The 13,017-nt window shown below is 35.6% G+C and overlaps 1 protein-coding gene across 1 annotated transcript in view; it reads left to right on the top strand.

Annotated features, from left to right (window-relative positions):
* The window catches only part of ULK4 (unc-51 like kinase 4), a gene marked incomplete at both ends in the record, with an annotated part of 260,007 nt that overhangs the window by 75,455 nt on the left and 171,535 nt on the right, over positions 1–13,017 (top strand). The window contains 3 exons of the mRNA XM_082499551.1: positions 6,657–6,790; positions 10,856–10,977; positions 11,305–11,361. Of these exons, the coding sequence (XP_082355677.1) occupies positions 6,657–6,790; positions 10,856–10,977; positions 11,305–11,361 (313 nt within the window). The remainder of the gene's footprint in view (positions 1–6,656; positions 6,791–10,855; positions 10,978–11,304; positions 11,362–13,017) is intronic.

A 13,017-nucleotide genomic window follows, 5' to 3' on the forward strand; every position in this document is an offset into this window, starting at 1 on the left:
AATGTAGTGTAAACTGAGTTTTTGTGGTTCTGGAATAAAGCACGTTTGGAACTGAAAGTTAAAAGGATGAGGCTGTAGCTGTAAATATGACTACATTTACAACAAATATAATTTTATATCTTATATTGATGTTTGAGAAAAGTTAAGATGTATGCGTTGGAGCTAAATGGCTGGATTGGAAGAAGCAGTGAGTTAGACTATGAAGCCGTTGTGAGAGGACATCTTGTGGGGTGCTATCATTATATACCCCTTCACTCATGTAGAAATCTGTAGATATCTCAATTTTTGTAGATCATAGAGAATAAGTACTGAATCCAAGTTTCTTTTTCATGTGTATCTTTTTATACATGCAGAAATGTTTTATCAGGTGATGTGTTCTGATTAGTGTAAAATATCTCTAATGATTTGTAAGTGACTTGTTGAATGATTACATTTTTAATCACTGCTGCTATTCATATATCTGTTATAGCACATAGGAATGAGCTGTGTGTTCGGAGAAATGTCTGACAGAGCTCCTGTACTGACAGTTACTATTTGTTTATTTATACCTAAGATATTATGTGAAAGAAGAGAACTTTAATAATTTTTATTAACCATTTGATCTCTTTATTTATAATGCTTTCTAATGAGCACTCTTTCTGAAGAGAATGTATTGTGAATTTGAGATGTTACTTTGTATTGTGAATTTTGGCTTTATCCTGCTGTTGTATTGCGATGTTCCAGAGCTGATTATGGACCAATACATATTATAACACATTAGGTAAAATAATAGGCAAGCCTTATAGCAGCTTTATTGAGTTGATAAACTGTTTTTCTTAATTTGTTGTTTCCTTCATAATTGTTCTTCAGTGAACACTATATCTCTTAGACAGGATAAATCATCTAGACTGAAACCTTTCTCTTACATCTAGAAAGTAAGATGGCTACAGTAGGATGAGGGAGGAGAAATGATATGTGGAGACAGCTACTTTCATAATATCCTGAAATCTGGAGGAATTTTATTAAGCCCAGTAGAGATAATGGATATTCTTTGACTGATGCTGTTGAATTTCTGTTGGAGTGTTTTAGTTAAATGTCTCCAGTTCAATGACAGAAAAGTTACTTCAAAATGAAAACTCATAAATTCAAAATTGCTAGTACAGTAAGCAGTAATCAGTTGGATAACTATTGAAAATGTTTGATGTACTCAAATTCGCTTTATGAAGGTGTTTGACTTGAGAAATATAAAGAATATGTAGTAAAATGTGCATAATTTCTACTTACTAGTTTGTCTTTAGCAGTTGCAGCTAATGCCTGTAACAGGATTTATATTGCTTTAGATTATAAAATGTGTTTATCATAAAGATAATCAATATAAGGCAATTTTTCAGTTTAGCATTGAAAAAGGCTTTTGCTTCGTTTAGTAATAAAAGTTATACATACCTGTGGCAGAGATTTTTGGGTTTTGTTAGATTTGGGTTTGGGTTTTTTTGTTTTGTTTTTAAAAACCCAAACAAATTCTGTGAATCTGTCATAGTGTATTTTTAAATTATGAAATTATTTGTGGTGGGAGCGTGTAATTCAGGAGCTTGACAATGGATGTCACCAAGGAAATTCCACCAGGACTTTACAAAGGACTTTGAGATTTCAAGATCTGTGGATGAAAAGCATTTATATGTAATATCAAATGGAATTTTGAAGTGAATTTTTTCTCACACAACATTGAGAGAATTGACCTGTTACTCTTTTTTCTACCTGTCTCATGGTTGTCTGTTACATACCTTTTGTTATTCCATGTGATACAGGTAGAGAACATATGAGGCCTTTTAGTCTGAAACAGCACTTGTTTGCTTACAATATGCAAATTCATTTATTTTGCTAATCACCCTGAGTTTTCTGGTCTCTTTGTTTTCTCCATGATTTGCAAAGACAGGCTACCTGTTAATGAGGGGAGGGATGCAACCTGAAGTTTTGTCGAGCCTTATAATTTCACCTTTTTCTGAACTACTAGTAATTTCTGATTAGTTTCACTGAATTGTTCGTTCTGGATCTAAATGATTTAAGAGAATTTCCTAGGTGAATAGCAACTTCCTTGGACATTTAACTTCCTCCCTAAAGAATTTATTTAAACCTCTTTTTTTCTGCTGTCTCCAAAGATGGACACTTGTGGAAAGATAAGGTAGCATTCCTGACAGACTTTCACAGTCTGCAAAAGCCTAACTGTGCACAACAGCATAACTTTTGAGCAAAATCTTTCTCTGTTATCTGTCCCCACCTCTGATATTTTTAAAAATTTCAGATCTTGTGTATGGTCTCAAAGGAAAAGCTTTACCTGGAGACCTATTGCAGTCTCGCATCTAGCATAGCCTGTTGGCCATATGTGTCTGAGATTGGATTGGAAAAATACTGAGAAAATGAATGTAAAAGTTTGGTGGTCAATCAAGTGGGAAATCATGGACATGGAAAGCAGGAGGAAACAATTACACAAGTCAGTGATTTCAGGAAAAAACCCCAGCAAGCTGGTATCAAACTAAAAAAAAAAAAAAAAAAAAAAAAGAAAAATCCCCCCAAAACTGCGTAGAAGAGGAGAAATAGGGATGGACCCCTTACTAGCATGATCTGCCATCCAGTGTATCTCTGTAAAATAAACAATAGATCTATATTAAACATCCTTTAAAAATCTTCATCCTTTTCTGTTAGCAGGGGTTGATTAAAGGTTCTTGGAGATCTGTCATTCTCTGTGAACTTAGTGAACTGAAGGGAGAAGTAGGGAGAAGACTGCTAGTGAGAGACCTCCTGCTTTTAGGTTCAGTCATCTGGCCGTCATGTGCACATTTCCCCCTGTTAAGAAGCTGGTAAAGTTGTAGCTGAACTTTATTGATATCTAAAGCTGATTTTAAGGATGTTGAGGGTAAACGTCACTGATAGAAGGGAATGAATGAATTTTAGGAAACAATTCTTAAAGAGAGCTTAAGAGGTTGCAGAGTCTACCTTCTGATCCAGGTCAAGGTCTTTTATGCTTGAGAAATCATAGAATCATAGGGTGATTTGGGTTGGAAAGGACCTTGAAGATCATCGAGTTCCGACCCCCCTGTCGTAGGCAGGGACACCTCCCACTAGACCAGGTTGCCCAAGGCCACGTCCAGCCTGGCCTTGAACACCCCCAGGGATGGGGCCTCAACAACCTCCCTGGGCAACCTGTTCCAGTGCCTCACCACCCTCAAAGTGAAAAACTTCTTCCTAATGTTTAATCTGAACCTGCCCTCTTCCAGTTTCAATGTTGGGGACTCCAGAACTGGATGCAGTACTCCAGGTGGGGTCTCATGAGAGTGGAGTAGAGGGGCAGAATCACCTCCCTTGTCCTGCTGGCCACACTTGATGCAGCCAAGGATACAGTTGGCCTTCTGGGCTGTGATCGCACACTGCTGGCTCATGTTGAGCTTCTCGTCAATCAGCACCCCCAGGTCCTTGTCCTCAGGGCTGCTCTCCAGACATTCCCTGCCGAGCCTGTATTTGTGCTTGGGATTGCCCTGACCCAGATGTAAGACCTTGCACTTGGCCTTGTTGAACTGCGTGAGGTTGGCTTGGGCCCATCTGTCCAGCCTGTCCAGGTCCCTCTAGATGGCATCCCTCCCCTCCAGCATGTCTGCCTTGCCAAACAGCTTGGTATCATCAGCAAACTTGCTGAGGGTGCACTCGACCCCATTGTCCATGTCGCCGACAAAGATGTTGAACAGTACAGGTCCCAGTACCGACCCCTGAGGAATGCCACTCGTCACTGCTCTCCACTTGGACATTGAGCTGTTGACTACAAGTCTTTGAGTGTGACTGTCCAGCCAGTTCTTTATCCACCGAGTGGTCCATTTGTTGAATCCATGTCTCTTCAATTTAGAGACCAGGATATTGTGTGGGACAATGTCAAATGCTTTGCACAAGTCCAGGTAGATGGCATCAGTTGATCTTCCCTTGTTTTTAATGATTTTTTTAATGGTTGGTGGAAATTGGTGGGTATTGCATGATCTCTTTTTGACAGCTGTTCTAATTGTTAGCTATTCCTAACACTCAAAAATTCTTGTTGTTTCCTCATTGAACTTTCATTTCTACAGGTTAGGCACAGAAAAGAATGTAGTCTCTTTCCTTTCACAGTGACTTCTTACCCCATCTCTGCTGAATCTTCTGAATTTTGACTAAATCATCTCTTTTTTCATGTTGATCATCTTTATAAGTGAACGGCTCTTATTAAGTAGTAGAGCTCATCCCCATTCCTGTTACCCAGGACTGTTAACTTTCTGCAATTTTTGCTCCATTCTTCACATCTTTTCTCAGAAAACTTGGGTTCTTTTGTTGGGTTTTGTTTTTTTTTTTTTTGTTTGTTTGTTTGGGGTTTTTTTGTGTGTGTGTAAAAGCTCACTGATGGCCATATCATGCAATACAGATAATCGAAGAAATTTTTTAAAAATCAAACCTGGCTTCATAGACAGTGGTTTATTCCTCATCATATTTAACTTATTTTTGGTAACACCTACATAATTTTTTCATGTGTTGTTGAGTGCAAGACAAACGTGTGCATTATATGAATTGAATAAATGTATTTCCGTACGCCTACTTTTGCCCATTAGACAGAAAACAGATTCTTCAGGGAATAAAAGTAACTGATGAATTGTTCTACATATGACTGAGGAATTTGTCAAAGGAAAATAGAGATACTAATGCTTTCTTGCCTATATATGGATTTGTACAATTTTCTCAAGACAACATTTAGTTGAACAGTACTATCAGGAAAAAAACAGTTGTGCATATTTTTAGAAAATCTTTATGTGAAAGACGATTTTGTGGTGGGAAGGACAGGACAAAAAGAGAGAACTCAGGAGTTTATGTAAACTTTGTCGCTTTCCTCTCAGAATAAATGAACATGCTTTGTATGCTTCTCAAATGTGATTAACTAATAGAACATGCTTTTAAAAAATGAACCCCCTTTCCCCCCAGCAATAAAACCACTCATAGTCTATTAAGCCTATTTTAAGTAAAACATAAAAAGGCCTAAACATATTTCTATATAGAAGAAGATGATTGTTAAATCATGGAAGTGTTTTCTTAAAGAAAAACATCCATACAAACTCTTTTGTCATGTTTTTGTTCAAAGTTAAACAGTTTTTGAATAAAAATTACTTGGTTGTCTGGAAAGGCTAGAGGACTTTATACCATTTTTATTTAAAACATTCAATTTTTTATAGTAAAAAAAACCTAAAGCTTTTTTAAGGAAAATTATATTTGAAGTGTAATGTCAGATTTTTAAGTAGTTCTCTTCTACCAGACACATGAAATTTCCTTGTAATTTAACAAAATTTTCAGAGTTTGCAAAAAAAATAAAAGATGTTTCCATAGTCTCTGGGAAGTGCAGCTGAATGTGTTGCATCTGGGCTATTGCAGATGTGAAAGGTAGTTACTGAACGGTCTTTTATTTATCGCTATCTATGTCTCTGTAGCACAGTTCAGGGAGGGTAATGTGGGTTGTATTTTTCCATAACAATAATGCATTGTTTAGAGGCCTAATCCTGCAAAATGCATTCTTGGGTAGTTTTTATTTCATTGAGTAAGTTGGCTTTTTGATGGAAATACACACCTCCTAGAATAAAATTTTGTGTTTGCGAGTTCTGCAGCATTGTTGTGTACACTTGAGGCAATTCAAATAAGTTATTTTCATACTTCTATAAGAGAGTATTGATTATAAGAAGGGTATATAAAAAAACCCAACAAAATAAGACTGAAATACATTCTTAAAATCCAGAGCATGGATTTCACTCACCAGTGACTGATGGTTCTTTGCTCAGGACCCCCAGGGATTTCGAATGTGAAACAAAGATGTCAATATTATGCCCCTAAAGGGAAGTCTGGCCCTTCTGTCTATTCAAATGAGCATTTTAAAATATTGCCTGAAGCATTGTGTTACAGGTGTATTATTAAAGCAATCTCTTGTAAGTTAGCCAATGGATAGTAAATCAGTTACCATAGTTTACTATGAGAAATGTCATTCTGCAGAACAGCATAACTACACAGCACTTATCATTTAGAATGTAAGCATTGAGTTTGTCTTTAGAAATGTTGAACAGCAGATTTCTAGAGAAAATATGTAAGGCTAGTTTGGAGTTTTATCTCTTTCAATATAGCCTTTCTAATTAGCGCTAACATTTTGATAGGCTATATAATGATTTTTCTTGACTGGAAGATTGATCTCTTGTTACATTGCCTTAAATTATTCTTGCTTTTGGAATTCTTATATGTTGAAAATGAATGGTTTTAGTCTTTTGCTCATATTGCACGTATTGGTCATGTATTTCAAAATGAAATGGGTTTTAAAATTATTCTCTCTGTCTAAGTCTGCAGAGGGATTCACTCCTTATGGTTGCGTCATATGTTCATTTAAACTATTAGAGTTGTACTTACATACAGTAGCTTCAGGGTTTCTTTCCTCTTGTTCCTTGACATAGTCATTTGTGTTATTTTTAAAATTTATTTATTGATTAGTCTAAAATTTCAACAAAATTACAGAGCCAAAGGTAACGTATCATGTTGATTGTAAACGCAGATACCAGAAATGTCTGGTTCAGTAGTATTTTTGAGATATAGTGCCATTTTTTTGTTATGAGAGGTAATGTTTTGCACTTGCTTAAATATAGACTCGTGATGTATATTGAAAGAGACAGCAGAAAGACCACGCCAGGAAAAGAGCAGCAAGGCGGCAGTGAATACCTGTCAAAATGCCTGGATCTTCTCATCTATCACATTGTGCAGGAGCTGCCAGGAATTCTCGGTAAATTCTGTTGTTTAGCTGAACAAATCTTACCTTTGCTTACTCTCTCGAGAAACAAATATCTCCTTACATATACAGGCGGAAAGGCTGTAATGTGTTGTTAAGTAAAGTTTGCATGATATCAGCTTCATGAAGTTTTTTAGTTATGTCACCATCAGATATTTTGTATTGGAATGCATGATTTCCTATGTGAATGTTTTGTATTTATTGAATGGTAAGCCACCTCAGCTCAGTCAGGAATAAGGCCCAAGAAATTTTATCAGCGTCCTAAAGACGTTCCAAACATTCAACAACCTAAGAATAAATTTGCCTAATAAAGCACAGAGCTAGGAGAGTGCAACAGGGCATATCTGTGAGTACGTGTTAATGTCTTACATTGAAACTTATATGTTGAGTACTTGCTTCACAAAATTTTTCTGGAAAATTTCAGCCTAGATACTTGAGCTGTTCTAGATGTCTGAAACTGGTTTGATCATGCATAAGAAAAGACAGGAAGATTTTCTCTGAGAGAATATCAGTGCTACTTCAGCTCATGCCTTATACTTAGAAATAAAGCAAAGTAGCTTTTGTGCCAAGGATGTGCATTTGGACAATTTTGTAAATATCTGCTCAAATTTATCAATCCGAAGGCTCAAATATTAGTGAAAAAGCTACTTTGAACTTTGTACTCTTCGTATATTTCCAAACAGAAATTTGCTTGTGTACAGCAGATGAAGTCATCAATGTCATCATTAAATATGCTCAAACTTGTCATAGTGGGATGAGGTATTGGGGAAGATGGAACTTGCAGAAGGACCAGTGAAAGGCATGTGTGCAAATACGACAAAACCTGCAAATTGCAGGGTATAATTTGGACTCACTGGGCAACGAAAGAAACTGGAGTAGAAAGCAATTAGTCCAAGAGTCTGGGGAGTCAGTTCAGAGGAGGTGATGAAACAGGATGAGAATTTTGGCCATTTGTGCAGAAGTAGTAGATAAAATCTTGAAAAATTAAGGAGGATCTGCTGGTGAGATTTGAACATAGAGTTAATATTGAATAAAAGAAATGTCACAGAAATTACCCTAGATGGGTAAGAGTGGTGAGTTTGTCTTTCCTCAAAAAAGCTGTGCTGTATGTTTTATGAGGAAAGATGAGGGTTTTGTTTGAAAAAAATTAATTAGGAGTGAGTGAAGGAAGAAAGGGAAGAAGCAAAGGAAGGGAGTTAGAGAGGAAAGGGAAGAAGGAGGAAGGGAAGTGGGAGGAGTGGGGAGAGAGGAAGGGAAGACAGGAGGGTAGGAAGAAAAGGAGGGAAAGAGGGGGGAGGAGAAGGGAAGGAACTGAGTGAAGAGAAGGGCAGAAGAAAGGATGGAGGAGAGGGGGAGGGAAGGAAGGAGGGAAGGAAAGAGGGAGAAGGGGGGAAGGAGACAAGGAGGAAGGAAGGCGAAAGAATGAGATTGGTGTGGCCAGTCTGAATCATCATTAAAATTCTTATTAAAACTTTTGGTGGGTGAGATCTCCCACAGAATAGAGTTAGAAAGCTAAATAGGAAGACAAGGACGGAAATGCTGTGAGTATTCAAGAAAAGAAAGGTTGCAAACCCAACCCTGATTGTGTGTGCTTTGTCATTAAATGATAAAACATCTTTTTCATAAAATTATTTTCTGATGAGATAATACCTGATTTATTTTTCATCTTCTCTACATTATCGCTAGAATATTGAATATGAAATGATAGCACTGCAAAGGTTGGTAGACCTAAATGTCATGCTGCTATTTTAAAAGAAAATTTACTTCCTATGACAATGCAAATTTTTGTCTTGCTGCAAATACCTGATCCCTTTTTTCTAACTAAATATCAGGTTTGCATATTGGCTATATTTCAGGATTTGGAAGTCTCAGACTATAAATGTTGGAGGCAGAAATTCACCTCTTACTGTCTGTATGTACTATATGCAACTAATACAGTAGGCCCTGATGTTTCCTCAGAACCTGAAAGTATTATACATCAAATATATAGTTACTGTCTTTATAATACATAATACATCCATTGCTTTAACACGTTTTTTCCTGTTTTTTTTTTTTACTACTGATGTATGATTTCAATGCATTGTTGACACCTGATATATCAAGCATAATTATTACACTTTGTTTTCCTTTCCAAGCTAGATTTGTCTGTTGATTGTTTTTGTTAAGAATAAGCTATCTGTCCACATTTCTCAGAAGGCTTTTTCTTTTTACTGCTGTGAGTATGACAAAGGAACATGTTCTGCTTGAGGAGGTAAAAGCTATGGGCTCCTAAGAAAAATAACCAGATTTGCAAACTGGAACAGTTAAAAGCTGTTTAACTGTTGATTTAGAATTAATCCTAGCTGGCTTTTTTAGTATGCATTTATGTAAGCTCCTTACTGATCCCATCTTCTTCCACCAGATGTAGCTATAAACCAAAGTTGTAGAAATTGGCCTTAAAGATACATTCAAACAAATTTAAAAAAATGTTAGTCTTGTGGATAACTTTAAAAGTTTTCAGTTGTTGTAAGTAAGAAAGTAATTTTATTTCTGCTTTTATAATATTTAACCTATTTCTATAAAGTAGATATATATTACTTAGATCATCATAAAAATTAAAGTAACCATATCTATCTATCAACTGCAAAAGTGGCAAATTATACGGGCCTTAAAACATAGAGAGAGAGTAGGTTGTTCAGTAAATTATTTGTTGCTAACCACAGAGAGGTCTTGTTGAATTACAGTATTGTGAGTAATTCAAAACCAAAATGTGTTGAAGAAAAATCAATATTTTGGTTTATGTATTTGGAGAGTTTTATGCAATACTTTATTTTTCTTGAGCAATGTCTTATAGAATGAGTCAAATCTTTAGGACTAGGTATTTTTACAACCTACTTTAGTGCCAGGCTCTGTCATTTCTGCTTGTGTTGAAAACTGAACTCCATGGGAGCAGAAAAAAAGCATTGGTATTATTCAACATGAATAAACTCTGTGACTTACTTTGAAAGGAAGGGCCTTTTCTGGCATGAAAATTGTATAGAATATCAAATCCTGTCCTTTATTTGGTTAACGTCTATGTGATTTCCCTTTTATAATTTTGTGCAGCTCTCTTATTAAGGAAAAACTATAGTAAGTATTCTTTCGAGACAGGATTTGGCTTTAATATTTTCAGGCTATAGGGACAGAATTTTCCTTCTTTGCATATAAGCATATTTTCTCCTGCTGCTTCTATTCTTTATCCCATACAGTGGAGGTCTTGCTTTTCTGAGACAATAGTTAATGTAACACAAATTTAGCACAATGTTCCTTGATTTTTGTATGTCTCTCCTGAAGTTTGAAGTATAATCTTCACTATTGCAGTTGAAATTTTCTTCCCTCATTATTGTGTCTAGAGGTTTGTTATGGAGACAACTAAGTTCTCTCATTGACCTGCTGCTACCTCTTTTATGAAAATGTGAGAATTCCTGTTGCTTTAGGTCACTTGCGCCATTGTTAAACTTGTGTATGAGAACGTGTACATGGCTAGTGGAGGGATCTTTTGGAAAGGGATGGGGGAGGATTTTTGTTTCTTTTTTCCAGTGATACTATGCTGCAGGAAAAGCATACTGCTCGAGCATTGTCATCCACTAATCATGGTGAATTTAGCTCTTGGTCAGCTGGAATTCAGAAAAATTTTGCTTTTTATTTCACTGGAAATAGAATTGCATCCACAGAATTTCAAGAGTATAACTCCATGCATATGTAGCCACCTAAAGCCAGCAGAAGTCCAACCTGCCTAGAGGGGTAATTTCATCTTGGCTTCCACGCCTACCTTATATTTCTATGCTCACCATTTTGCCAGAAGTCACATTTGTGAACTTGTCCCTGTATCCAGAGCCAGAAATCGGCCTGGCTGAACACAGAGCTAGAAAAGTGTTGGATCAGCCTAATTTATCATGTAGTCACATGAACACTACTTTTGGCAGGAGTGAGACAATGGGCTTGAACAGAGGATACTGGAAGAGGGTTGTTTTATGTGTTATTTGTAGTTTTTTAGTAAAGCAATTATGTTACATCAGTCTGAAATGTTGTTTTCTGTAGGTGATATCCTCACTGCCTTAACTGATGTCTCTGGACGTAAACACCCATCAAGAGTTCAGGCCAAACAGCTGAAGATGTTCCTTCCTATGATGCCTGTAGTGCTTCATCTTGTGACATCCCAGGTAGATTTTTTATTTTTTTTCCCCAGAATTGTTAAACAAAGGACAAACTCTTGCAGTTTCCCAAAATCTAATTTCTGCTGATCATGATCAGAATGGATAAAGTAGAACTTTTATTAGTGTGTAGGTATGTTGATGAGTATTCTACCTAAGTAACTGCATTAAAGATATAAGCCTTATTTTTGCACATTGTAAGACAACTCTAACAATAGAAGCAAATACCTATTTTGTCCTCTTTTTTAACATAGATGGGAAATACATGTTTTACTTTTTCTGGTCATAAGATATGCACTTAATGTAATATTCTCAACTTTTGCTAAATTCGAATAGGTATTTCGTCCCCAGATAGTCACAGAGGAGTTTCTTTTCAACTATGGGACCTTACTTGTGAGTATAACCATCTAAGTTAAATCTTATATACAAAATATACATATGAATAAAATTTTACGAATTATTTTAGTGTAGTAAAACCACATTATATTTATAAATTGGAGAGATAAATTTATTATTAGTATAAAATCTAAGCTTTGATTATATTTAAAAATGTGTATATTATCACAAAATATTTTCTGTAGTAGTCTACTGGGTCAAAGGGAAAATATGCTATCCTGTATTCAAGTCTAGAGAAACTCTGCACGTCTGATAAACTAAGATTTTTCTGCATGCTTTTATTCTACAGTAGAAAAGTTTACTCTAAATTACACAGAATAGTCTTTCTAGAATTTTACACTACTATTTTATGAGTGGAAATGAAAGTTAAATTATAATCTAATCTATATTTAAGGTATTCTTTCTTTTTGTCACCTTTTTCTTCTTGCTGGTACTTTTACACTGTATTTGTCTCATGTTAACATTTACAACCTATTTATGACATTAGCAATAGAAAATGAACTTTTGACTGTGCCATAGGATAGTATAGCAAAAATGAAATAGTACTCTTATAATGTAATTTCCTCATATGAAAACAGTTTTTTCTGCTAAATGAGAAAAAAAGCGTATTCCAAAGTTGCATATCAGAGTTAAGCAAATACTTTTCAAGTACGTGGGTTCATAAATAACAACTAGGTATTTACTTCCACAATGGCGTGAAGAAATGCTTCACCACAAACAGCTAGATTGAAGTTTACTGTTCAGATTCCCTTTCACTCTTGATTCCAAGAAAATGTGTGTTTAATTTAGCTCTACTAAAATATTTGTACAAAAATTAGGATTAGAATGAAGCAAAAATTTTAAAACTGTAGATGTTGAATTACAAAGCCTTTCATCTTTTGAAGCATTTGTAACTAGGCAGTAGATTTATTAATGGTTTTGGATAAACCTTCTAGAAGGTGAAATTCTTCTGTCAGCAATACAGGTACAGCAGACCAGGTACAATGCAAGTTTTCTTTTGATGTTACTCCAGCTTGGTTGAACTACTGACTGAGGAAGTCAGGCTAGTTATACTAGCACAGCTTTCCTCTCAGATCAAGGAGGAAAAGATTACTGTACTGAATATTTTCTGCATCTTGTCTTTCTGTCTCCTTCAAACAAGTCAATTCAGGAACTTATATATACTGTTTCAATTTAACATAAAAAAGGGAAGGGAAGTAGTATATCTGAAAAATTAATGCCAAATTTGAATCCATTTTCTATAACTGTGTTATGATATGACTAATGTAATTACTTCTGGAAGAGTAACTATCCGTTCTACCAGGCAACAGTCTACTCCTAGAATTTTGTGTTTAGCAGGATTCCCACTGACATCTCTAAAGGGACATTCGATCATCAGCTTGTACTTTTTCAAAGTACTGTGCTATGATTGAGGCCTCTAAGACTTTAGCAAATCAGTCTTTCAGTTTGGTTTTTTTTTTTTTTTTTTCTATTTTTTTTTCCTGATTTATTCAAAAATCTTACTTTTAACAATAAGAAATTATGAGGAGAGCAAAGATGTGTGTTTGGTATCTGGAAGGAAAAGAGTAGTTATTTCCCTATAACTGCTGTTCATTGAGAATTTTTTTTTTTTCTTGTTGCTTTGAAGTTATTTCCATCATCACTGTAATTTTC

This window comes from Vanellus vanellus, assembly GCF_965231255.1.
Source record: "Vanellus vanellus genome assembly, chromosome: 2".
In the NCBI taxonomy this organism is placed as follows: domain Eukaryota; kingdom Metazoa; phylum Chordata; class Aves; order Charadriiformes; family Charadriidae; genus Vanellus; species Vanellus vanellus.